Source organism: Verticillium dahliae, genomic scaffold, assembly GCF_000150675.1.
Source record: "Verticillium dahliae VdLs.17 supercont1.29 genomic scaffold, whole genome shotgun sequence".
Taxonomy (NCBI): Eukaryota; Fungi; Ascomycota; class Sordariomycetes; order Glomerellales; family Plectosphaerellaceae; genus Verticillium; species Verticillium dahliae.
Genome location: NW_009276919.1, coordinates 243,744 through 269,974, shown reverse-complemented (window position 1 = coordinate 269,974; position 26,231 = coordinate 243,744). Strand labels below are relative to the sequence as shown.

Genomic DNA, 26,231 nt, shown 5'->3' with positions numbered 1-26,231 from the left:
TGCTAGCATGGCTGAATGCCTCCTCCTTGCCCTTTGCGGATTTCTTGCCGTCAATGTCGAATGCGGCTTTGACGACATCAAGAGAACAATGTCCTCAATCGGCGCCTATCAGGCCGCTTCTATCAACGTCCAATTTGGTCGATATGGAGTCGCATATTGCATCTCACGCCTTTCGCGACGCCACGGTTGCCCGGCTTGCTGGGGCGATCAAGATCCGCACCGAGACCTTTGACAATATGGGCGCCCTCGGCGAAGATTCCCGCTGGCTGGTTTTCGGCGACTTCGAAAAGTATCTTCGCCGGACATTCCCTCTGGCGCATAAGGTTCTTTCCCTTGAGCACGTCAACACGCATGGTCTCTTGTATACATGGAGAGGCACAGAACCAGCCCTCAAACCGACCGTTCTCATGGCTCATCAAGACGTCGTACCGGTTCCGAACGCGACAATCGGCCAGTGGCAGCAACCGCCATTCAGCGGCGCCTTTGACGGCACCTACATATGGGGCCGAGGTACAGTTGACTGCAAGAACACTCTCATCGGCATCCTTGAGTCGGTCGAGCTCCTCATTGAAGCCGGCTTTCGTCCACGCCGCACTGCCGTCCTATCGTTCGGGTTCGACGAGGAGGTTTCAGGTCCTCAGGGCGCAGCGCACCTCGCGCCATTTCTCGTCGACCGCTACGGCAAACACGGGGCTGCGCTGATCCTCGATGAGGGCGCGGGCATCATTCCCACCTGGGGTAAGCTGTTCGCCTTGCCGGGCGTCTCGGAGAAGGGCTACATGGACGTGGAGATCATTGTTCGCGCCCCGGGAGGTCACAGCTCCATGCCACCTGCGCATACCAGTGTCGGCATTGCTGCTGAGCTGGTCTCCGCCATAGAAGGCGAACCGTATTCGCCTACATTTCATGACGAGAATCCCTTTTTGGACTTTCTGCGATGTGGTGCCGCACACGCCGCGAAGTTCCCTACGCCCGTGAGGATGCTGCTGCCAAGAAGAGGCGGGAATGCAATTCTGCTGGGGCTTCGCAAGAGCCTGTTGGCCAAACTGGTTGCCAGGGGCGGTGAGCTGATCCGGAGCTTGTTCACGACGACACAAGCGGTGGATGTTGTGCACGGCGGCGTCAAGGTCAATGCTCTTCCTGAGCGAATGGGCATCAAGATCAACCATAGGATCAATATTGGCGAGACCTCTGATACGATCAAGGCAAAACTTTCAAGGCTGGCGGGACACGTTGCTAGCAAGCATGGCCTTACTCTGCACGCTTTTGCTGACGAGGCCGAGTCGCCTTCATCTATTACACTGCGCGTTGAGGGGGTCATTCTTGAACCAGCTCCCGTCACACCCACTGACCTTGAGGAGGGTGGAAGATCAACGCCATGGGCCATCTTGTCGGGTACGACAAAAGCCCTGTACGGAGACCATGTGATCGTCGCGCCTGGCCTCATGCCAGCCAATACGGACACCAAGTTCTACTGGGATCTCAGCCGGAGTATCTTCCGTCACTTCCCAGGTTGGGATCCTGAGTACGATACGCTTGATGGAATTCATACCGTCAACGAGAAGATCAGCGTATCGGGCCACATCAAGACTGTGCAGTGGTATAGCCTGTTTTTGAGGAACATGGATGAAGCTGACATGGACTGAACTTGGTGTCTCTGCAAAAATGTACAATGGAGTACTCGGCAGGTTAACATGAGGTCGGTGTACTAGTTCATCTTGCATCATCACGTTACGCCGACATCTTGGCATCATCATCAAATCTCACACACTTTTCTTGTCGTTCAAGCGTAACGTCCCATGCTCACGACCGGAATCGTCCTGGCGATGAACCGAGTAATGACTCACTTTGCATGGGACGCGATGAATGACCCGTGGAGTCAGCACATGTGCCCGGCGTACACCCCGACAGTACGTCTTCAAATGAGCTTCGGTGTGGGCAACGCTTGGCAGGTTTTAACTGTCGAAATCCCACATGGGTCATATGCAAGCCGGATCTGAGATCTGGTGAGTGGCACAGGGATACTGCCACGGAGCAAGCTCCGTTCGATGCGTGGTGGCCTAAAGGTCGGTGTCATTTGTCGACGACCACTGCCAACTTGGTCACAGACGGGTGGTGTGGTAGCCAACAAGGCAAGGTGATGCTGACGCGGACCTTGCAAGCGAGTATGTGGCAAGGCTCCAGGCACTGCTCAAACCATGTCGGCACCCTGAGACTGTGGGCGTTGTACCGGTACATGTCCAGCCAGATCTTGCAGGAATGGCAAGATGTTGACCCGATGCGCCATCGATCAGGTTGCTTCAAGGGTCCAAGAGCCCAGGGGCCTGGCTCTGTGCATCCACTCGAAAATGGCTTGTTTCGCAACATGCCCTCCTTCGAGACGTGATCTTGGAACTCCACGTAGAAAACGTCTGCAAATACGGCATATTGGTGGGCGATTGGTTATTAAAGGAAGTCGTGTGTCGTCAGTCCGGCGTAATTGTCCGCAATCAGCTGAGTCGTGCTTAACCCCTGTCCTCTGAGCCGATATGATAATCCTGGTTACACGCACTGCGAGCCTTCGCATTTTGCCCGAGGCCGGCCTTCGGGCCGTGTGTCGTTGATTCCAAGCATCAGGAGACGCTGTGCCCACGACCCCTACTTCACATGGGGCGTCTACTTACGACGTTGCACTTCCTGGTGTTGCGTTATGAACGAGATTCGATGCGACGATGCAATCATGGACATCCAGGGTCAGCAGCTACTATCTGGCGGTGCTTCGATGTATCCTACTTGCTATGTTTCCCTTGTAATTGATGCAAAGGTCATGATGCTCACATTTCAGTAAGGCTCCCATGGCTCAAAGGCTTTCATGTTGCTGCCAGCGCATAAAGGGTAGAGATACCATCACAACCTCATGTGGCAATACATCACCCTGCTTACTTGCGATATTTGAGATACTCGGCGTTGGAATTGCAGTGACGACTTCTACACATGTGCCGACCGTACAAAGTCACGCTCGATTGATTGTGAATTTGCCAAAGGTCGCTCTGCCTCACCTCTGGTCAGGGGTGTATTAGCGGGGCTAGATTGGCGACTCTGATGAGATTGTTCAAGATTGCGCACAAATCCCTGCCCTGACTCGCTCGCCAGCAGGAATGCCAACAGCCCGCTGGCGCTTGCTGCACCTAAGCGGTCAGCGACCAGGGCACCTCCCAGCACCAACAAATTTCTCCAGGGATCCCACATCCCTTTGCGTTGACGTTTGCCCAATGAATTGCGAAGAGCTGTGATGGATGGCACACGCAGCGGGATTCGCTGTGGACTGGCATTTTGTACACCGCTGCAGCCTGGTCGATCATCTGGTTCGGAGCCAAGTCCTCGGGGCGCAACACCATGGTCCTCAACGGTCCAGAGTGAATGCATCCATCGAGTCATCAAGCAGAACGGCGTCGAAACGGTGTGTTTTCCGAGCTGATGACTATGTATGCACGTTTATTTATGTCCGCTGTACGCCAACTTTGACCGCTACAACATCTGGTTTGCCGTATTTCAGCAAACCCGAACGACCGAAAACCACCAAGTACTCAGCGAATTGCCTGGTCAAATATAGTTTGACAGACGATCCGATCGGTGCTCCTCGAGGGTTTGAACGTACGACGCCTAGGCCGATCTTGCAGTACCGTAGGATGCCTAAGGGAGTGCATCAACTGTGCCTTTCCGCTTCTTCTGGCCCACATCCTGTGCAGCGGTGGCTACATATCGAGGGGTGACCCCGGAATATAAGGCTGCCATACCTGCAGCGGTCTGATGTTTATGTTGTCTAGCACGCGACTTGGGATGCAGTCATGAAAAAACTGAAAGAAGGTCGTGAAACCATCTTCAGTGGCGGATAGAGGACAAACCATGGAGCTTTCACCCCTCACGCTCCGTTCCAGGAGTTTCGTTCTCGAGATGATTGGAGAAGCCGTTTGCGCTGGTAACGGGCAGTGTCAAGTCGGCATTGAAGCTACAGTAAAACCCTAGGCGACAGAGGATAACCAGTATAATACGACTGGCGGTGAGACGCATGATTTAGCAGGCGGTCATTGTGTTGAACTACTGACCATGGCTTTCATCGGGCTCGGGTCGTTGCGCAAGCTCCTCAGTCGGAGTTCCCCGAGGCGGGGAAGATGATAGGCACTTGTTGCTCCAGTGTGATGCGTGTTCTTCTTCATCTTCCCTCATATGGGGGCCGACATGGAATAACTCGATTTCTGACCGTTAGAAACAATGTTCGATTTCGGCTATGGGTAGGTGCAGAACCAGCATCCTCAAAAGTGCATCTTTGCAGACGTGGCAAGTAGCCTCGCCATGAACCTGGCGATGTCGGGCAGCCAACAAAGCATCTGCATGACGGGATCAACCCAGGACGCTAGGACTAACAGTAATACCAGGCGGCCAGGCTTGAGGGACGTTGGTGGTAGTGGCTGGCGAAGATCACCCGACGCCGACGGGAGCGATCTCATTACGCATTGATTGAGAGGGTGTACGTGAGTGGTGGGGCGTCGAGACGGGCGAAGACGGGACGCACCGTCTCGCGAGTCAAAAGAGAGGGTGAAGTGTGTCCGTGGTTGAAGTCGTTTTGGACAGACCGCGTGATGCCAGTTATGGCGTAGCGGCAGGGCTAAGGGCGACGGCGCCATAGGTGGCTTGCCCGCTCTGACCATGATCGTCGACCTGAGTGAGCAACAGGTACTATCAACTCAGTTGTATAGAGGCGGTCGGGACTACAGGAGATGGAGGCCTGGATCAAGAGCGGTCTGGAAAATGACAAGACAGTCCCGAGGGCATCTCACTCTAGTCCGAGCCTTGACATACATGTAACAAGCGGCAATTCGAAAGGGTCAAGCGACTGGACCTTTGACAGGGCTACTTAGGTGTATCACCTGTTGCTCGTTAGAGCGCGCAAGGCACCGATGACGCGTCGGAAGAGCACAAACCCGGGCTGCGCGTTATGACTGGGGGGGGGGGGGAGGGGACTTACAACAAGGGCTCCAAAAAGCGGCGATCTGGCCAAGAGAGGGAAGTGCGTGGAGGTCAGCAAGGCGCGTGCGCTCAACGAATGGCGGAAAGGAGTATTGCAGCTGCGAGACAGAGACAGGGCCACAAGGCACACAAAAGGCACAGGCGAATGAGGCGGCCCAGACCGGTCGAAAGGCGTCTGGGGTTGATTTGTGCCCCCCAAGAAATTGAAGCCATCGTGGGATTTCGCGGGCGGACAAGGCGGGGTAAGAGAAGGCGAGGACTTGGCTGGCGGCAAAGGTAACGAGTAGAATGTCCCGCGGGAGGGATCGACTTCCAAACGAGCACCATGCCCTTGTCGCTCATTGTGCCGTATGTTGTGTTTTGTGGTGTTGAGCTGCGCCGGCTTTTCACATTCCGCTAGTGTTCCGCATATACCCAGCCGACCATATGGATCTTCCGCGATGGAACTCGACAAGACGACGATGACGAGAAGACGCCATAATCGATTCCAGACTAGTGTTGAGAATGAGAGAGTTGAATGACGAAGACGAATTGTTCTGGGGGAAACTTGATGTTGAGCAATGTTTCTTGCCCCCCTCAATTAGTGCATTCAACCTCCCCTAAAATAGGTACTTCCCTACCACCTAGTCTTTTAAGGTTTCTAGGAACCGAAGGCAAGCCCCCCCCCCCCCCCCCCCCCCCTTCCCCCGCCTCAGGGCAACTTGGGCAAGAGGCAAGAGGCAAGAAATGAGGCAAGAAATACATTCCTCCTTCCACCTCGGAGCCCGCACAGGCCATATGAGATACTGCACAGTCACTACCTACCTTGCTACCTGCCAGGGTCCTTACAGATGCTCACTTGGCCCCCGCTCCCACTCGAGAGGCAACTCAACCATATGATGACCCCTGTTGCATTGGACTTGGGATTTGACAGGACTACTCTCAGCTGCCGACCCAAGCCAAGGACGTGGGAAGAGCATTGATTCGGGCGCTCAAAAAGCCGCCGAACGTGCTTGCGATGGCGCTTGAGTTTGCGACAATGTCCTCACTACCACAGGCATGCGTCGTTGACGCGATGGTCGCTGGTCGATTGACGATTGCCGATCATCATCAGCCTCTGAGGGACATGAGAGACAAGTCTTGAAACCCGCATTCCTTCTTCAACGGAAATACTGCGCGACCCCCTCAAAGGTGTCGGCTGTCGGGGTGCATGGTGCTCTACGAGCAGCCTCACGGGTCCCGTTATCGTCGTCCAACCACGAGGAAAGCGGAAACTTGCCTTCGTGCAGCCCAGCGGGAGATGCTGGGCCAGAAACAACGTACATAGTACCGAATCCCGACACAGGTGTCCCCCCACACTCTGCTCCGCATCTCAAACACTACCATGCACGACCAGGGCTCGGCGCCACAGCGAGCGGAGTATTGCGGTCATCAGGAGGACGAAAGAGAGGGAGGGAGGGCGGATCCCAGCAACCAACCTACCACGTACATTGTCTGTCTTTGGACCCTCCTCATCTGCACCAGCCCGGGCACTGCCTGACTGTGACGAAGCCCACCGGCCGTTGACGACGACCGCAGTAGCAGCAGCAGTAACAAGTGTAAGACATCGTCCTGGCCCAGAGCGACGCACTTGTCACCGAGGCAGTCGGCCACCAATACAATTGAACGGGCACGAGAGTGGACCGTGCCTCAGCCCCCAAAGTCCGGAGCAGAGCGAGCCTGTAGCCCACCTGATGATGGAGTGAAGACCCATGTCAAGGAAATGGGAAATTCTACGGCCAGCAAATGAGCAAAGGTCTTGGCGCCGTGGGGTTCTGATAGCTCGGAAGTACCCAGTCACCTTGGTTGTGCCATCCACCCTGTCCTTACAGCTCATCACCCGAGAGGGGTCAGGGGGTAACGGCCCAGAGGTATGAGGGAGCGGGGGTCCAGGTCAATGTCAACCTAGGTAGGTCAAGGTCAAGGCCGGAAATCAGGCCAAGGCCAAGCCTAGCTTGTAGTTTTCCTACCTAGTCAAGGAGCCTCCCTCCAGGTGATCTTCAGACGTTGGCTTGGCTGCTCATCGCCGTCGCCAAAGATGCCACACCAGGGCACCGACCAGCACACCGCATCGAAACACCACCGACGAGCACAACGACTATGTCCGAATCTGGCTGCCAACCAGCCTTCCTCTTACCAAACACATACCGAGCCAGCTGCGTGGGAGGGTTGGGCCCCCCTCCCGCAAAGGAGCCAGTCTCCGCCCACGAAAAAATTGCTTTGCTACCCAGCTCGATGTCCTCTTTTTAGAAACCTTGTCATCAACAGGTGCCGCGAGGCACTCGGCCGGCAGCAAACAACCTTCATTGACCTCCCGAGGCCACCGCCGGCGCCTCGTAAGTCACTCACTCGAAGGACCACACACTTGCTCATAGCAGATCATCTTGGGCATGGCCGATCCTTGCCATGCTCCACGGCTTTGACGGCAGATGTGGACGCCGAGGAAATCACTTGGCTGCTGGTACGACGTGAGTGGTCATCCCACGATGTCTTCACCCACTCGGCCGACGAGTCGCGCGTCGTGGAGCTAAGTAGGTCGCCCACAAGGTTGATCTTGGAGCTCATCACCTCCAAGTGGCTCCGAGTGGAGTGGAAATGCGAGACTCCGCTGACGGCTCTCACGACTAATGATTGCCCAAATCGAACGCTCGGCCGCAGGACGCTGTAAGGCGACGCCAGGCGAAGGGAGCGTAACGCACGATAGTGGCTGTCGCTCGTTGATGAGCATGCATTGTGTTCAGTTCATCCAACCATCCCTGACGCCTTCTCGCTCAAATACCAGCCTAGTCAACTAGTATGCTAGCGCACATGTGCCTGTGCCCGCAATGCACAGTCAATCCTGGCAGACCTTACCAACTATCGGCGCCTTTTGGCTTCGCAAGACAAGAAGGACCCTGGTCCCCGAACACGGTACCATCCATCTGCAAGCGCAGATGTGTCGACGCATCCCGCTCTTCGATCCCTGCTGACCCCATGTCTCTCTACACGTACAGCAGGTAGGGTAACAGTACTTACAATCCACTCCACCACCCTTCCCGCAGCCTCTCCAGTGGTCCTTGTTCCCCAATAAGACTACCCATGACCTCAGCTCCTGCCTTCTGCCCCTCCATCTTTCGCTCCTCACCTTGCAGCGAATAACCGTACTTCCATCTCAGCGGGCCGCTGCGGGCTCGATCGCCAAATATATACCATTTGCCGCCTGTTTCCCCGTTTATCTCTTGCCCGCAACCATCAAGACTCGGCTAGCCAACAGTCTCCTTAGACGTCCCGTCGTCACTACCACAATACTGTTTGCAACCTTGCCCTCGTATTCGTGCCGCCACTCCCCAGACTTGATTCCGGACCGCCTCGTCGAAACGAACTCTGTATATCGAAGTCGAGCAGCGGGTCATATCATCCACCCCTCCCGCACGTTTCGTGGCATGGTTCCGCTACTGACGTGCAATGGACTCTGCATCGGTACCCGTGCAGTCAGATGAAGGCGATGCCTCCTGGTCTGATAATCATAGCATGTATTCGATCGAGAGCATGCATGACGACGCCTGCCAGCCGCAGTCGCCTGCCTCTGACTCCGCTCAATGGAATCTTGTCGAGTCGAACTTGCCTACCGGTCACCTCTCACCCATCAGCACCGGCATGGATACCTCTTCCAACTCAGGTCCCTCTGCTCACGACACCTCACTTGCCATGCCCAAGCTGGAACCTCTGGATGAGGACTTTTGCCTCGACAATGTCACTGAAGCCCCGGCTGCGGACCTGGACCACGGCAACCTTTCCTCTACGAACCCCAAGCAGAAGCGACCTAGAGGCCGGCCGCGCAAACACCCACTCAACTCCGCCATCAACGCGGGCAAGGTCACAAAAGGCCGCTCGAAGACCGGTTGCATTACTTGCCGAAAGCGAAAGAAGAAATGCGACGAAGCGAAACCGCGATGTGAGATTTTGCCTAGGGGAAGATCCTGGAGCTTGGCTCTTGCTAACCTGAACAGGTATGAACTGCGAGAAGAACGCTGTCGTTTGCGAAGGCTACCACGAGAAGAAACTGTGGCGAAGTGGCAAGGATAAGGCATCTGACGGTAAGTTCAAGCCGGAAGACTTGCGTCACACTTCATATACTTAATTCCGGCCCTAGACCACACCGAGGCGTCTGAAGATGCGGTAGTGTTCCACATGCAACCTCTTTTCCACGGCGTTGTCACGGTTGAGGACAGACTGTTTTGGAAGCATTACTATGTGAGCCTGAGCAATGTCCTCACGGTTGAGGGCGAGGCCAAAAATGCATTCAAGGACATTATCCTACCCTTGGCCAACAAACACCAGGGCGTCATGCACTCCGTCCTCGCTATGAGCAGTAAGCATATCGACTACGACACACCATACGGTGCCAAGCTACTTCAGCAGAATCCCGGGACCTCACGCGCTGCCTTGCAGAGCCGAGCAGACTATCACCACCAGGCCGCTATGGACTCGTTTTACGCAGACATACAACGCAGCGCCGATGAAGGCGAGATAGATCAAAAAACTATCCTCTCAGCTCGCTACGCTCAAATACTCTGCCTACTCATCGGTACGCTCATCGAGGGCAATCCGCATGGAGAACACAGAGTTCATCTACGCGGCTATCAACTTCTCATCCAGCAGAACCCACCAGAGGATCCAACATATCTCGCGTTCATCACTGAGTTCTTCCAGTACCACATCTACGCCGACGAACTCGCCAGACATCCAGGCATGAACGGACCACGACTTACGTGCCAGGATTGGACCCCGCTGGCTTCTCCTGAAGCCCCCCGCCTTTTGGGTGTTTCTGATGGGCTGTTTCAACACCTACCTAAGGTTGCTGCAATCAAGGACACCATCCGTCAAAACATTTACAACGGTGCTGAAACTCGGGTGGACTACCATCTCCTGTGGCGTGCACAAGAAATTCAAGAGGCCATCGAGCAGTGGTCGCCATCATGGCCTGCAGGTGATAGCCGGCATAGAGTCGGGCTTGTGTACAAACACATGATGTTTCTGCACTTGTTCAGAACCATCTATCCACCTACAACTTCACAGCAAGTTAGCATGCCACCACTAGCGCCTCCTGCCGCTCCAGTGTCGCCTGCTGCATCTCGTCGTCCGTCACAAGTGTCACGACCTTTGACTGCCTCGAGCTGCTCCTCGTCGCCTGGACTCGGACCGACGACAGCATCTGTGGCTTCCATGGCCTTTCAACAGCGCAGTCCGCCCGGATCCCGCAATCCCTCTAGAACAAACTCCATGCATGAGCTCGATTCATCGGCCGCCTCCGGTTTGTCGGCGTCCAAACAGCGACACCTATCGCCACCCCCCGTCAGGCGTTCACCCCATCATGATCGACGTATCACCGCCGCAGTTGACGAGTCCCTCACAATGATGGAGGGTTTCAAGCCTTTTGACCCGGCGTTGACATTGCTCCTGGTTCCTTGCCAGATTATAGGTGCTGCCTGCTTTGATCACCCACAACAGGAGCGCGTTCGTGGTATCATTCGACAGGTCCGAGGCTACACGGGCTTACGCAATTGTGACCGGACCAGCGAAGTTCTGGAAGAGGTCTGGCGGCTCATGGACGAGGGTGACTGGCTGTCCGCTTGGGATTGGCAAGGTGTTGCGTTGAAGATTGGCGCCGACTTCCTGTGCACATGATTGTCATGATCATTTGCTGTCTTGTCAAACCAAGCGCCTTCCTCGCTGCTGCGAGTCCCCGGGATCCTCGCAATGTTGACGAGGGTCGTCAAATTTGTTTTTTCGGAGCGATTTCATTTCTCTCTTGTTCTTTTCCCTCCTTACTTCTGGGTGGCATTTTTGAATTTTGCTCTGATACTTGCTTAATGGTTTAAGGCACTGTTGTCGGCTGGTCATCAAGCAAGCAGGAACCCGACGGGCATATCATATTGAGGCGGAGTTGGTTTAACTGGATAGGAGGCGGTATCGTCTATTTTCGGCCAGGGATATCCAAGCTCTCGTGAGGAGCAGGCTGCTATGGTGTATTCGACCCGCACGGAACAATTCGGGTATCAGGATTCAAGGTTGGATGGATATCGTGATAGGAATTGCGCGGCTGCTGCGCATGTCATAGTTTGCGAGCGCCCAAGTCGAGTACTCCTTTTCTGAGGAAAGCAATAAAGCTTCCGGGCCCTTGAAAAGGGCAAAGAATTTCGTCATTGATGGATCAATTGTTCGTCGAAATGTTCCATTCGGGTCTTCTTTCAGTCTTTGAAAGACTTGGCCTGGGTCGTGGTCCGTCGTTCGCTCGGATAAGTCTGTAGGCGGGTCCTCAAGAGCGAACATCGAACCTGCGCCTATGCCCCATGACCGACGAAGATGCGGAGCTTTTCGGCAGGCTGAGTCGGCCATTATGTGGTATCTAGTGTCCCGAACCAATCGGCGTTCCTAAAGCGCCTTAAAGACTCCGGTATATTGGACATGTGTGTTGGGTTTCTGATTGACAAGGCGCCGATCTGTCGTTCATTCTGATCCACTTCAAAGCAACCTCCAAGACGTTTCATTCCCAAATCGACCTGCCTACGTCAGATAGAAGGGTAGCGGGGTGGCTGGACAAGTTAGGTTGTTCTTCTTCTTCTTTTCTTTCACTGCGCCATTGTACGCATAGACTCATAGGTTCGGGACGCTGAAGAGCGGTTCAATGGATGTTGGGTGCCATTTACCCACTCTTGCGCGTGTGAGAAGTGAGGAAGCTGCAGGTCTGCGTGCATGTCGGACTTGGCAGGTGGATGGGTGGGCGGAGGGGTAGAAGAGACATCGTCGATCCAGTTCTGACGGACTTGGCATGTGCACCTTTGGGGCGGAGTGAACTGACATGTCTTGAGACTGTGGGGATTTGGCATCGGTGGAGAGCACGTATTATATCAAGAGATGGTGTCGAGTAATATCGAGCATTGCTATTATTGGCTTACAAAGAAAAACAGGTCGTGCTCAAAGTTACGTAGCCTGGCCAGTACAGGGCGACCCGCGACAGCTCTTGTATTTAGACAGTTGTTCCTACATCATGCGTGGTAGACAGCAAGGAAATGGGTGAAAAGAAACACATGGACCCTTAGGCTGCTGGGATTCGAATACCGAAAGCGACCAGATCATCCCGGATACATGCCGCGATCCTCACCTGGAACCACCTTGACGGTAAATCCGTTGCTCCCCTGATTGGCGATCTCGTAATGTCCTCCCAGTACCAAATCTTTGGCGACCAATTCGCGCTGGCGGCCAAGACTCTCAATGTCGGCGATGCGGAGTGTCGTGGCCTCAAGGTGCTCGTTAAAGCCAGGTTCAGAACAGATCTGCCGGAAGGCATGGTGCATAGGCACAGACGATGCTCGAACATCGGCCTCGGACGTGATGGAGAAGAGGTTCAATCGGTCCATTTGCCGGATAAAGTCAGCGCGTGTCATGCGCTGTTGTGCGATATGCAGAGGAAACGAGGGAAGGATGTGACCGATCTTTGCATCGTATGTAGCGTCCATGTTGGGTTCCTCTTGCACAAGAGCTTGCGCAAGCACCATTGCTGCGCTCTAAACGTGAAGGTGGTCAGCGGTGCTCACAAGAGAGAACGAGGTGAAGCCTGGGGGTCATCACTTACAGCCCACTTCTGCTGATCCATGACATCGTCGTCCATTTCAGCTCCAAGGATCCAGCATTGATTTAGGAACCACCGCCTCTCGTTATCACAGATGCGCTTGCACATGGCCAGCATGTCGCGGCTTTTTGCAACGCGGTTCAGGAACGAGAGACGCCCACCAACGAGGTCGTACACCTCTTCCAGCTCGCGGGCCGACACTTGTTGCCCAAAGTAGCGGACTCGATACTTCTGCAGCGCAATCGAAGCTTGCGCCTTGGGAAGGTCAAGCACAGGGATGACCTCCATTCGCGTGGCCAGTTGCTTCAGCCTTTCATACACCCAAAAGTCGTCGCTGTTGAAGACCATGGTCACAAGGTTGGCTGCCGCCCATTGCTCCGCTCGCTGCTGAAGTAGTTCAATGAGGTCTTTGCCGTCATCGTCGTCACGGATCAAGTGCATCTGGTTGATGATGAGCACCAGCGGCTTCTTGCGCTCAGCTCGCTTGAGGAGTGCCACCTTCTCCAGCTTGTTGAGGGCACGCTCGATGTCCAGGAGTGCTGTGGTGTCGCGGGGGCCACGCTCACTGAAGTAACCGCCGATGTAGTCTTCGTGGAACTCAAAGTCAAGGGCCTTGCCGAGGCGGATACGAAATATTTCCAGGTCGGCGTGGGCCTCAAACATGGCGACGCCGTCGCCATCAATCTTGCGCATGGCCTCAATCAGCATGCTGCTCTTCCCAGTGCCCTTGTCGCCAATAAGAAGATGGTAATGTCCAACTTCTTCGCCCTGGACAATCTGGTCGACACGAAGCTGCTCAGGCCGGTTGACCCAGCGGTCATCCATATCGGCAGGTGTCATGGGCACTTCTTTGCCGATGGCTGCGAGATCGAGAACAGGGTCGCCTGGCTCAAAGGCATTGGCCATCTTGTTGAGAACGATGCGTTTGTAGGACTTGTGATAGGCATAGCCAGCGATGCCAAATCCTGCGGCAAGGACAAGTATGGACGCGAACGACGTAGCAGCCGACTCAAGCATCTTCTGGGGAAGTGAGAGCTCTCCATTGCCATTCTGACTATTCTGAGGAGACGCTGCAGAAGATGGCTTGACGTCGGATTCCTTGGAATTGGGCGGTTGGGCTGGAGTAAGTTAGCGCACAGTTGTCGACTGAGCCTGAACATAGATCCGAGTTCCTCACGCGACCATCGTCGAGGGTGTGAGATGGCTCGTCACTGCCAAGGGAGGAGGATGACTGACGACCACTTGGCGCTGCAGCACATGTGTGGCGGCACTTCCTTGGCTCGGGCGTCTCAAGATCATCAGGCCGAGGACCTGGAACATCACTCATTCAGTGCGGGATGTCGACCTGGGTGCTTACCATTCGCTTTGGATGACTGCGTGGAGAAGAATGAGCATTTCGGCCCCCAATTGCCGCTGGCCCACGTCACGGTCGCGGGCTGCTGTGCTCGTAGCAAGGGTCGCAGCGTAAGCCGGACCCCCTGCCTCACCGACGCCATGCCGCCCTCGCCGAACCCTGGAAGAAGACCACTCACGGCGGCCTTTTGACGCTGTACGAATTAAGGGCTGGCGACTTCCCAACAGCGGAACCGAGTGAAAATGTGCGAGAGAAGATGGCTTCCAAGACAGAAAACCCGCAAACCAGTGCGATGGGCGGATGGACGTTTGTTTTGGCCGAGTCAAGAAAGCCACTGGGGCAGTGCCAAGGAAGAAGGGACCTTCCTCAGCTTGTCGCTCTCTTCTTTCAGCTTGCTTGGGGTAGCTTTCCAGGGGGGGTGAGTGGATAGTACCAGCCACGCTCATTTCCCAAGAATGCATGGGCCCTTGTGGCTCACCACCCCTTTTTAGACGACACTCCGTGTCTGGCAGGCATGGTTCCATTTCCGTATCGACTGATCTCTCCTCCTGTCAACTCCAAAAAGCAGCGACTTCATGTGTAGAAGACTCTTAGACACGGAAATCTTGCCAATGGTGCCCTAGACTGTCGTATACATATACACAGATCACCATAGGCCGCGCATTTGCATCGCGAACCTGTCGTGATCCACACGCCATTCCCCAAGTTACCTACCTCTGTACCTGCTACTCTTCGGCTGATGTGGACTTAGATACCGGAAGTGTCACTCTCCTTGCTCATGATCGATGCCTGAGAATCCGATTAGGGGTTTCCGTGATATATGAATCTCGTGTCGATGTCAGGGTCCCTCGTCATGCATCAAGACTCATATGTCTATGGCTGTGAGTGGCGTCCTTCACGTACATCTCGCTGGCACCGCCATGCTGGTTCATCCAGCCGAAATATCCATTCTAACCGGATATAAGCATCATCACATACGCAGTCTTGCCTCACACGTTCAACCAACTCAGTCATGTACGAACAAGAACACCGGAGGCCCGTGCGTTCAATACAGCTGGGCGACTTTCTCCTTCACGTTCTGTCTCTTGCCCTAGATGCCCTTTCCTTTGGCAGTAGTAACCTTGACGAATACATGATGTTCTGGGCTTCATTCCTTCATTCCCTTCGCCTTCGTTACGTTCAAATCTGCTCAACACTTTACTTCCTCGGCTTGACTGAACACTGCGACCTTCGACACAAGCTTCGCTCCCATCAGCTGCAGAAAGTTGCATGGCAGAGGAACGATCAGTGACTGATGACTGGCTCTTCACTGGCCTCTGACAGCTTCCCAAGACAAAGCTGCCACTGAGGCTTCAAAGAGACATACACTTAACACGGACACGGTCTAAAGAGCGGCCCTTTGGAAACAGATCTGTGCAGCGTCCATTGTATGTCATTCCAAATGTCGCTTCCGGGTCATGAAGATTGCATTTGACTAACAGTTGACGCAAGAACAGCCTTTCGTGCGATTTGGAGAGGTGCCATGGAGTGTTCTTCAGACCAAAAGCGCCATGAGCTTCCAGAACTGGATTTTGGTCCCGTGTTAGCTTTGCAGTCATCCCTCGAAGGGATCGGCACAGAGACCAGCAACATTGGATTTGCACGGAAGCCAAAACCGCTGGTGTATAAAGCCCGTCCGAAAGGGAGTGCCTTGGAGATACAATCGACATTACCATCATATGGACCAAGAGAATTACCACCCAGTCCTTCGTCCACGCGTCCGGCCAAGGGAGAGCTCGATATACCAATACTCCGAGGGTTTCCCGGCAGAGAGATTCTCGGCGCTGTGACAGATGAAGACCAATGGGCTGCCGACTTGGAGAAATCAAAGTCCCCTGGTTGGCCTCACGATTTGGGTCTGTCGGAGACCATCTTCCATCAGCATCCTCTGGCTGATGAGATGGGCTTATCCATTGAACATCAAGCACTTCTGGGGTTGATTATCCCAGAGCAAAAGACGACCAGGAACAAGACTAATGACTATGAGGCTGATGAAGAAAACTCAGAAAACGAAAGACAGGCCTTGGACCACATTCAAGGAACAGTGTCGGCTACCGCCATCCGTTCTCTTGGCAAGAGAGTCAAGTCTTTGACCAAGATGAAAAGCGCCTCCAAGTTGCCGCACAGCAGCAGCATGGCGACCATGGCTGAGCTGCTGATAGACTTTTCACCGCCTCCTCCTATACCGAGCGATCACCGTCCCAGCTTTCTTCGTGCGGCTAAGTCAGCATCCTCGCTACGATCAAAACAGGCAGCCCCGAGTGCTACAACCTTGAGATCCAAGCGCAGCATAGGCATAGACAAATCTCTCATCTCGCAACCGATACAGCCCCGCGAAGAACCCAGGTTGACCAGGTCTGAAACTACTCTAACAGGATTTCAAAAATCGTCGTCGTCACTCAGTCTGCCCCCTGTGAATTTGCTCGTCTCAGCAGCCTCGGCAGACTTGGGAGTGCTTTCGAGACAACACCCATCATCGCCTATCATGCCACAGGCTCTTGGCTTGAAGGAGTTTAGGGCCGTGAAAGAGGTGACTTATGGCTTGGCACGACCGCGCCTGTCGCCGATGGAGTATGTACGCAGGTTCCTCATCGAGCAGGCAAAGGCTGCCCGTGAAGGGCGAGATTGCAATATTGCAAGACCGGAACTCACCAGTTTCTTCACAAAGGACGACGAAAGATTCATTCTGATTCCAAAGATTCCTGCGTCTGCGATGTACCTCACTCCTCAGACCCCTCTTACTCAAAGCTCCATTCAAAAACCCAAACTTCATCTCAGGCCTATTGCCAAGCCTGTGGTGAAGGGCCCGAGGACCCGCGCCCGCAATCCGGGCCCCTCAAAGCTCAACATAATCACGTCAGCGGTTTCCGACGACGAACCAGAGAAGGAAGAAACCCAAGGCGCCCGCGAAATATCTGTCAATCCCAGCAAACCAGACGGGCGGCCTCAGGAAGAGCTGTGCACAACCCAAATCCCAACACCTGAGAAGCACAGTCGTCTGAGCGACTCACTACTCCGGACACTGCGACCAACTAGCCCTACTTTATCTGCTGGTCACCACCTATCAGATCAAACCCACTTCGTTGACATCACGGCAGTACCAGCGCCTCTCAGGCTACTAGGACCAAAGCGCAACAATCCGTTGCCGAGGGACATTCAAGCGCTCTCCACAGCCATACGCGAAGACATATCCAGGGACTCTGATGCTGCTTCGACGCGTTCTAACGAAAGTGCTGTGACAATACTGCGCAACGGAAAGCCGATTCATCCCAGAAACGCTACGTTTTCGGTTGAACAACCAAAGGAAAGAGGAACTACCGTCACCAGCATCATGGCAGAACCCGAAGGAAAGGGTTGCAACGAAGGCCACCAGACCAAGGAGGGCAAGAGCGAAAACACTGACTTCCCGGAGGAGGCCATTGGACAACCCGAACCGGACGCTGGCCCTATGATCCAAGCAGTTTCCTCGGATATGGATCGGCCGACTAGTCTGATCATTCCACCCGCCCTGCAGCAATATTTTGATGAGCTTACTGAGAAGCACAACTCTTCGAAAGACAAGGCTCAATCCCCTACACCATCCCCCAAGTCCAGGGACATTACTTCTGTGGAGGAGAGCACAGTGGAAAATGACGCACCTATCTCGGATCAAGGCAAGACCGCGTCAGCTGCAACAGACGTTCAGTCACACAGCGGCCAAGGCAAGCCTTCAGCCGGTGCCTCGTCCAGCACATCGAATCCTGGTGCGAAACCACGCAAGTCTAAACCCACTCGTCCTGTGCGTTTCCCCAAGATAAACGTTGCGGATTGGGGACCTCCGCCAACACCCCCTCCGAACAAGCCATTGCCGCCCCTGCCAAACCGACCACCAAACCGCCGCTTCATGGCTTCTCCTTCGACTCCCTTGCCAACTTCTTCACACAAAAAACGACCAATGGCATCTGTAGCCCCAGCCTCGTCTGGATCTCCAGTCATACCAAAAAAGGCGCTCGTCAAGTCGCTGTCCGAGGCACCCCTCCGACAGCCCTCGCCTCGCAACCAGACTCAAATCACCGACTTCTTCCAGAGTGCAGGAGAGGTGAAAGAACAGAGGCACAGAATTGAAACCAAGGACGTCAACAGGACCAAACTTCAAGGTCCCAGTCCGTCATCCATAGTGCAACGCCTGCAGAGGAGGATCTACGAGCTGGAGGATGCTGCCAGGGCCCAGGTCAAGGAACGAACTAACGGCGGACAAACTGTCCAAAGCCTCGCAAACCCAGTTCAAGTTCAGACCAACAAAAGCTCGGAAGACGACGACGAGGAGGAGGACTCTATCATGGTTGTTCGTGTGGAGGACTTTACGTACCGACCTCCAACTACTAATCCAGCCAAGACACAACCGCCAATGTCGACCCTCGGGGGAGGCATCTACAGTGACCCACAGCCTTTCAGGAACATGGCAATGGTCAATACTTATTCAGCGTACGATCACAGGCCCCAAAATGGTCATCAAGAGAATACGCCCAAGTCGCGAATCCCGATCAGAGCAACAACAACGCCGTCATTTGGGCCACCAGCCGCGAAATGCAGTCCGCCGGGCCTTGTTGAGAAGCAGAGCATCAGCCAGATGCGTAGCGTATTGCCTGCGCCTTCACTCTACCAAACATCAAGTTCAAAGAACCTCGCGCCTGGGGTGGCAGAGATTCCAAGATCTCTGGCAGAATCGACTGGTCACATCATGCCAGGCAACCCCCCAATCTCCTCTAAGAAGACGCAGGATGCTACAGGTCGTTTTGGTTTCGATGCCGAAGAGCCTACCGATGTCCCAGCCTAGAGTTCTGGGCGTCGCGCAGACCCATTTGCAACATCTGACACAACCCCTCCCCATCTTCAAGGTAAAACGACTCACAGGGTTGCAGAAACGGCGCCGAAGATTCCTCTCCGTGGGCAGTCGACAGCAGCTCGTCAGGGAACAGCTTACCAGGGCAGCCACGGAGGGAAGCCATCTGAGCGGAGCCCTGCCCTTCGTTCCGTCAAATCTTACGGCCCCTCGGCTCTGAACTCTCTACCGAAGCCAGAGGCTTCTAATGAACCGGCGGTCGGAAGCGCGCAGCTGAACACTGGGGTTGGACAATCAGCACAAGTACTGGGTGCTAACAAACCTCGCACTTTGGAGAAAACTAAGGCTGCTATCTCCAGGACTACTGGGGAAGATGAACACGTTGTGGCAAAAAAACAAGTCAAAATGCGCCTTCTCGAGATGAAGTCTCTTGCAGACTTCCGAAGTCGACGAACAGGTGAGGCTGAAGCAACTGCCCCCAGCTCCGAGAATGCTGCTCAGGACCATGGGAGAAGCTCCTCGGGGCGTAACAGGATCGCCAGCGCTGAGGCTTCTGTGCGTAGAGATGAGGACTCTATGGGGAGCTCCTCGGAGGAGGCCCAAACCCGGGCTCACGGCCGATCGAGACGGTTTTTCGGCATGTTCAAGAAGGACAAGCGGAGTGATGAGAAGTGATCGCTGACAAAACGATGCGGTTGCATCGAGGTTTCCGCATGCGCACCATTTGCATAGTGAGACTGGTTCCGAGGCTTGCTGGGAGTGAGATGAGCACGGGGATGATGCATGCAGCTACCTAGCTACCGACCTAGGTCTCGTCGCATGGAATGCTTTTGTTTGCGACCGCCTAGGTAGTTGATTCGTCTTGTTAGAGTCAAGTAGGATAAACTCATCATCCATATTGCAATACAGTCGCATCCACTTCAATACGGGCTGTGATGGGCTGGCGCATCTGCCCACTACTGATGAATTGGTGGATGGTGATCAACGACTGAGGCCTCGACATGTTCCAGAAACGACACTGGATAAAAGGCAGGAGCTCAGGAACAGATGCGTGCAGGAAAGACAATCAACTTCATGCTCTTTCCCTTGCTTGGTAACTCCCTTTGGTATTTGGGCAAGCACGTCACAACAACAGGTAAGGTACCTACCTAGTCAGGGGACAGGGCGAGGAAGGACAAAAGGGAAGCAATAGCCTCCGGATGCGGTCCAAGCTTCAAGCTCTTCGACCATCTTAGTGCTCCTTCCCGCTCCCATCAACCACGACGACAGGGGAAGGGGTTACTGGGGTCTCAGTACCCCACAGGAGCTCCCAGCCACCTCTCTTCACCCCTGCCTCACCAAAGTCACCACGCGAACTCGAGTGACCGACCCCTTACCACCCTTTTACCACCCCACTCTGTCGAATCCACCTCCACGCGTAAATCGATTTTTTCCCCTAATCGCGCCCGCGTCGCGAAACACCAAGGCGAAAGCCGCTCGACCCCCTCCGCTCTACCTACCCAGAGGCGGACGTTCCAGATGAGCTTCGATCAGGCGAGTGACTCTGACCGAGAGTCATCAATTGAGGGGGACAACCGCATTCTACCCCACGCCCAGCTCACAACGGACGTCAAGCGTGCTGCTCGTTCTGGGCGCACTCGTTTCGATCCCCCTCTGCCTGCATACGGTGGCGAGGGCCAGGAGTTCCAATTGCAAGAATCCGGTGATGAGTCGGATAACAGCGACTATACCCCTCCAGTCTTGCGGACTTTTTCCTCCCTTAACCCGCCCTCCTACTCGGACGACGACGGAAACGACGACGACGACGACGACGACGACGAAGAAGAGCAGGAGCAAGATGATAGCCAGCGAGCGGAAGAACAGTTGTTGAACGGCTACAATATGTATCAGCCGACCCAATACTCGCTCACTGCGGACCAAAATCTCAATTATTCAATCCCCCCAATCCCGTCGCAAGACGAGCTGCCGCAGCCAATCTACTCTAGCGAAGATGAGGACAGACCGCTCGACAAGTATGCGATTTTGGCTGCTGCGAGCAGAGATCGTACCCCGGAACCCATTGATGGTACGTTGACAGAACATAACGATACCAAACACCGCTGACATCGCCAAAGGTCTCCCAGGTCCAGACGAGGAGGTTGGCGCACCACCTTCGGCTCAGCCACGGGAAGACATCGAAATGGCCATAAAACGATCCAGTCCAACGACACCTCTGAGCCTGTTGCGAAAGGCCACCAAACGAAACTTGACGCACAGCGAGAAGGAGCGACGTGCCGACAAGAAAAGGCTGAAGACAAAGGCCGCTCCAGCTGTCGCCGTTGGTGCCAGCTTCGCTGCCGAGAATCCCGGGATGAACGGTGACCTTGTCGATGATTCTACGCCGTCCGATCCAGATGTCGACGACGACCCTGTCACCGAGACAACGCCCAGCAAGCAAGCAAAGAGGCCACCAGCGACGCCCGTCCTAGCCACTACGCCAGCCAGCCAGAAGCGCAAGCAGCAGTCTAAGCCCACATTCGCACTCGCATCTCAACAGAAGCCTCTGAAGACGTATCGTCAAAAGAGCTCTAGCATCAGGTCCGATCCCTACATCGATGACGATAGCGAAAATGGTTCTGGCAATGGTGGTGACAAAACCAATGGGGAGCATGCGGCTAGCCCAACAGCCGAAGCGTCTGGTCAAACTATGAAGCAGACCAAACTGTCTTTGTCCGCCCAGAAGGAACGAGATGCGGCAAGTACACAGGTTGCAATGGGTAACGGCAATGTAAGAGCAAGAAATAGCAAAGCAGCAGGTGGCAGCACTCCGACGCCACGCAGGTCTACGCAGACTCCTACATCAACCCGGAAGACAAAGAAACGAGCCAGCCAGCCAAATACTCCTACTACACCTCAGAATCCGCTCAACCGAGTCTTCAATAAGGATGATCTCCTACGGATCACACAGGCTATCGAATCATTTGGCGCCCAGCACAAGCTGACGCAAGTAGAAATCAATGACATGATTCAAGAGCGTTTCGGAGCCGGCCGGCACTCTTTCAACGAAGTGCTCGATACACTTTGGAACACGATCTTTTCCGTATGCCCTGGAAAGGCGCGTCAAAAGACCATCGACTACTGCCGCAAAAACTTCCATAACTTCAAGGCGCGCGGCGGCAACTGGACGGTAGAAGAGGATGAGGACTTGGCCATGCTGGTCGAGCAGCACGGCAAGCAGTGGACGAAATTGTCCAAGGAACTCAACCGCCATCCAGATGATATTCGGGACAGGTATCGAAACTACGTCATTTGCGGTCCAAACCTGGATCGGTCCGGCTGGACTGACGACGAGGAGCGCTTGCTTTTGAGATTTGTTGAAGAGGCACGCGAAACCCTCAGGGGCCCTTTGAGAACCCGTCCAATTGAGTCGACTATTGATTGGCAGAAGATCAGCGACGCGTTTGGTCGCAGCCGCAGCCGTCTCCAATGCTTCACCAAGTGGAAACGGTTGCAAGGCGAATAAGCGCAGGGAAAGACTGTACATGTCTCGACGAATGGCTGGGGCGTTTAGGGATACCCGAGACTCTTGTGTTTTTTTTCTTCTTCTTTAGCTCTTTCGTAGCACTGGGTCTGGTGATTAGTTGCTTCGAGACGGCATAGCATTATCATGATCGAAACACGAATGGGCTGGAAAAGTATGGTCAAAAGAGGTTGCGTGCGCCTCGCGGCGATGGCTCTTATGTATCAAGTCTATATCGTGTAGCGAAAATGCGGGCTTTCGTCCCCCAACTCTGCTAGCTCTTCCTCCGAAAGGTCGCGGTGCTTGTCGGAGAGTTCGCCGCGATCCCGCTGGTTATTCTGGCGGTTGAAATACCACCACATGAAAGCATAGATGCATGTTGCCATGCTCACCATGGCAAGTGTCGTGGCGTGACCACGAATGTACCGCGGCCCGTCGGCAGAACCGCTGAGGGCACGCAAAGTCAGTTGACGGCTCATTTTGTCACGTTCAAGATGAGAAGAAACGTACTAGATGAATGGCGCCATAATGCCTGCACAGTTACCCGTCGAAAGCTGCATTCCGTTGGCTGTAGTTCTCTTTCCATATCTGGGAGAGTTGTTCGGCAGCTATGAACGCCTCGTCAGCAACATCGTCCCAAAATAGCAGGGAAGGGGAGCAGGTGGAATGCGACTCACCCAGGCGAGCGGCAGCCCGACAACGACGTAGAGTCCGGTGGCTACGAGGAAACATCTATCATGGGTCAGCAAGAAGAGTGTGGCGCTGAGAAGCTGCGGTCCTTGTACACACCCAAAATAGTGCACGCCCTGGGAAGTCGGGGATATCAGCACGCCGTAACCGACGACACTGATGGTACCGAAAATGACGCAGAACAGTCCGCGCTTGCGCGTGCGGTCCGAGAGGAATGCGATGCACATGTAGGTCGCGGCGCCGAGGAAGTAGCACGGGACCGTGAGGAGCTGGACTTGAGCCACCGTCCAGTCGCCGAGGCCGCGGATAATGGTGGGCAGGAACGTGGAAAATCCTGGTCAGGCAGGGTCAGTCACCAGATCGACCGCCTTTATGAGCCTTGCTGTGGCTCAGCAATGGTGGCGACTCACCGTATAACATGGTGTCTGCGCCAAAGAGCCCGATGCAGAACATCCAAACTTTCCAGTCACGGAAGGCCTTGACCATGTCGCGCTGGTCGAATTCCTGGGCGCTCTTCGTCTGGCCGTACTCCCGGCCCAGTCTCGCGGCCATCATGACTTTCTCCTCCTCGGTAAAGAAGTAGGCAGTGGCGGGGTCATTCGGCAGGGCCCAGTACGTGATGATGCCGAGCACAAAAGTCGGGATGCCCTCGATGATCATGATCCACCGCCAGCCGCTCATGCCCTGGACGCCGTCCATGTGTCCGATGCCGTACGCGAGCAGACCACCAAGCGCGCCAGCAATGGCGGCCGACACGAAGAGGTATCCCACACGCAGGGCGAGCTCGTGCTTGGTGTAGAAGAAGGTGAGGTAAACGTTCAGACCCGGGAACAGGCCGGCCTCGAAGATGCCGAGCAGGAGGCGGCAGGCGAGGAGGGCGCCGTACGAGTTGACAAGGCCCGTCAGGGTCGCGACGATGCCCCAGGCGCATGTAATGAAGGCTATCCAGCGGCGTGGGGTGAAGCGCTTAAGCACGAGATTGGAAGGAACCTCGAACAAGATGTACGTCACAAAGAGGATCGAGACGGCGACCTGGAACTGGTTGCCGACGAGCCCAAGGTCCTCTTCGAGGCCGTAGAGGCGAGCATTGCCAATATTGACACTTTGAATTGTTCCAGAGTGTAAGTAATTGTTCGCCACGCCCGCCCGAAAAATAAAGTAAGGGAAAGCATACCGGTCGAGAAAGCTCATGAGATACAAGAGCATTACCAGGGGAATGAGGTACAAGTCTAGTTTTCTCACTAGTTTCTCCTCACTGACATTCCTCGTCGTGAGACTGGTTGTGCTGGAAGTCTGGTTCCCATCGGACACCACATCCTCGGGCTGATTGGCAGCCATCGTCAGAGGCTGATCCGTCCCGTCTGTTGAGAGCTTGCGGCTGTTGGTGTTTTCTCACAGAATTTCAAGGGAGTCTTCAATCCTCGTCCTTCGGTCATACAACTTTTGCTGTGAAGAGCGGAATCACCCGGGCGGCGACATCGGTGATTACATAAGCGCAAAGTCATGCTGTAATCATGCGAAAATTCCAGAGTTTGTACGGTACCTAGATACCTACTACCTACCTACCTACCTAAGGTAGGTAAGTTACCTAAGGTAGGGAGGTCGACTTGGTGTCCGGATGCCATCGCAATTGTGACAATAACGATGACTGCATGAGGAATTGTGCTCGGGGATTTATCATCCGAGTCCAGCACAAATGGCACTACTGAGTGGCTTGGCGGCACTGGGTACCAGAAGGCGAGGTTCGCACCCGCATGGCGACACGTACCTCCCACGTCCACCTGCACTACATGTAGCATCTCCTCGACCATTTGCTGCTTGTCAGCCTCCGCCAAGGGACCTCGAAAGATGTCTCTGGTTTGGGCCTCTCCGATACGGGGGCTCACAAGGGAATATACCCACTGCTGCGAATCCTTCCAGCGCTGCCCAGGCTCTGCACAGTGGCATTGGCAAAGGATGGCGGCGCAGCAGCATCCTGGGTAGCGCAAGTGCCGTGCTTATAAGCTGAGGGCTCTGACCCGAACGAGGACTCTCTAAGACGTACAGAATATCTTACCCTCATTTCAAGTTCATTTCGAGACACCATGAAGTTCCTCGTTCATATCTTCCTTGGGACCATCGTCGCCGTCTTGGCCAGCGCCCAGACGCAAGCTCCACCAGCTGGGTGGCCTGTCTTTTGGCACAAGGGTATAATCACCGACAAGCCCACCTCCATCTACAACCCGACCAATGAGTTCATATTCCCCAGCGTATTTCATGCCGGACGCTGGCTGAACAATGCTCGAGCTGAGTGGTACATTTACTATGCGCCTCACGACGATCCCGGCGGCATCTCGCTTCGTTACTCGGACAGCCTCGAGGGGCCCTGGACAGAGTATCCCAACAACCCCGTCATTTCACGGTCCTGGGGCTCACACTACAACGTCCCACATGTCTCGAGTCCGGATGCCATTTGGAATCTGGAAGCGAATGAGGGACAAGGTCGCATGATCATGTACTTTCACGGCAGCAACTCCGTCACCCGCTGGGCCTACTCGGACGACGGCATCAAGTTTGGCTACGGCGGCGTCGCCGTCACCAACGCCATGGGTGGGCCCGCCGTGACCGAGACGAGCTACGCGCGCGTCTTCAGGCACCCGGATCCGAACTCAGGGTACAACTATGGCATGTTTTACATGGGCAATGAGCGTGACAACATCCGCCGCATCCGTCTCGCCGAGTCGATCGACGGCAAGACCTGGACCGTCAGCCCCGACTACGTCGTGGCGCCCGGCTCCGAGGAAGGTGCCAACGTCTCGGCTGGTGAACTGTGGAACTGGAGAGGCCAGAACTACATCATCTATCATGCTTCCAGCGGCAAAGCGTACGCTCGTACGATTGATCGCACGCTGCGCAAAGTTGGTGATAAGCCCATTGTGCTGTTTGACGGCAGGGGCGACAACAGCGGAGATCGCGTGGCCTCGCCAGTTGTCGTTACGCGCAATGGCTTGACATACTTGTTCTACGAGAAGGGAGACCGTCTCGGCGGCACCATTGCTTGGGCAAAGATGGCTGCTCAGTAAATGGGTCGTGGTGATCTGAGGAGGTTTCCACGTGAAGACGGCGACAACAGCTGTCGAAAATTGGTTGAAATCGAGAAAAGGTAATGGTTGCCATTCCATGACAATCTTGAGGCTCTGATCTCTCACTC

The 26,231-nt window shown here is 54.7% G+C and overlaps 8 protein-coding genes across 8 annotated transcripts; 6 read left to right on the top strand and 2 right to left on the bottom strand.

The window, feature by feature from the left end:
* Positions 1–143: 143 nt before the first annotated feature.
* VDAG_09927 (carboxypeptidase S) lies at positions 144–1,646 on the top strand (the record flags this gene model as incomplete). Its single annotated transcript, XM_009651272.1, has 1 exon — positions 144–1,646. The coding sequence occupies one exon, from the start codon at positions 144–146 to the stop codon at positions 1,644–1,646; it is 1,503 nt and encodes a 500-aa protein (XP_009649567.1).
* A 4,724-nt stretch (positions 1,647–6,370) lies between these two features.
* VDAG_09926 (uncharacterized protein) lies at positions 6,371–7,693 on the top strand (the record flags this gene model as incomplete). Its single annotated transcript, XM_009651271.1, has 3 exons — positions 6,371–6,471; positions 6,858–6,896; positions 7,276–7,693. 3 exons carry the CDS (start codon positions 6,371–6,373, stop codon positions 7,691–7,693), a joined length of 558 nt encoding a protein of 185 aa, XP_009649566.1.
* Positions 7,694–8,469: 776 nt separating this feature from the next.
* Positions 8,470–10,692, top strand: VDAG_09925 (OefC; the record flags this gene model as incomplete). Its single annotated transcript, XM_009651270.1, has 3 exons — positions 8,470–8,959; positions 9,015–9,101; positions 9,158–10,692. The coding sequence occupies 3 exons, from the start codon at positions 8,470–8,472 to the stop codon at positions 10,690–10,692; spliced, it is 2,112 nt and encodes a 703-aa protein (XP_009649565.1).
* Positions 10,693–11,961: 1,269 nt separating this feature from the next.
* On the bottom strand, positions 11,962–14,282 carry VDAG_09924 (uncharacterized protein). The gene is made up of 3 exons (XM_009651269.1): positions 13,995–14,282; positions 12,641–13,755; positions 11,962–12,572 (listed from the first exon to the last, which is right to left on the bottom strand). The coding sequence occupies exons 2-3, from the start codon at positions 13,652–13,654 to the stop codon at positions 12,141–12,143; spliced, it is 1,446 nt and encodes a 481-aa protein (XP_009649564.1). The 5' UTR covers positions 13,655–13,755; positions 13,995–14,282; the 3' UTR covers positions 11,962–12,140.
* A 1,231-nt stretch (positions 14,283–15,513) lies between these two features.
* Positions 15,514–18,846, top strand: VDAG_09923 (uncharacterized protein; the record flags this gene model as incomplete). Its single annotated transcript, XM_009651268.1, has 1 exon — positions 15,514–18,846. The coding sequence occupies one exon, from the start codon at positions 15,514–15,516 to the stop codon at positions 18,844–18,846; it is 3,333 nt and encodes a 1,110-aa protein (XP_009649563.1).
* Positions 18,847–20,370: 1,524 nt separating this feature from the next.
* On the top strand, positions 20,371–22,354 carry VDAG_09922 (myb domain-containing protein; the record flags this gene model as incomplete). The annotated part of the gene is made up of 4 exons (XM_009651267.1): positions 20,371–20,917; positions 20,967–21,619; positions 21,673–21,763; positions 21,843–22,354. The coding sequence occupies 4 exons, from the start codon at positions 20,371–20,373 to the stop codon at positions 22,352–22,354; spliced, it is 1,803 nt and encodes a 600-aa protein (XP_009649562.1).
* A 227-nt stretch (positions 22,355–22,581) lies between these two features.
* VDAG_09921 (uncharacterized protein) lies at positions 22,582–24,379 on the bottom strand (the record flags this gene model as incomplete). Its single annotated transcript, XM_009651266.1, has 6 exons — positions 22,582–22,798; positions 22,862–22,959; positions 23,029–23,083; positions 23,141–23,375; positions 23,452–24,143; positions 24,216–24,379. 6 exons carry the CDS (start codon positions 24,377–24,379, stop codon positions 22,582–22,584), a joined length of 1,461 nt encoding a protein of 486 aa, XP_009649561.1.
* A 746-nt stretch (positions 24,380–25,125) lies between these two features.
* VDAG_09920 (beta-xylosidase) lies at positions 25,126–26,103 on the top strand (the record flags this gene model as incomplete). The annotated part of the gene is made up of 1 exon (XM_009651265.1): positions 25,126–26,103. The coding sequence occupies one exon, from the start codon at positions 25,126–25,128 to the stop codon at positions 26,101–26,103; it is 978 nt and encodes a 325-aa protein (XP_009649560.1).
* Positions 26,104–26,231: the final 128 nt, after the last annotated feature.

Coding starts and splice junctions, on each gene's coding strand:
- VDAG_09924 (XM_009651269.1), bottom strand. CDS start 13,654: ATGCTTGAGTCGGCTGCTACGTCGTTCGCGTCCATACTTGTCCTTGCC. Junction 12,573..12,640: donor TGGATCAGCAGAAGTGGGCT/GTAAGTGATGAC, acceptor CTTCACGTTTAG/AGCGCAGCAATGGTGCTTGC.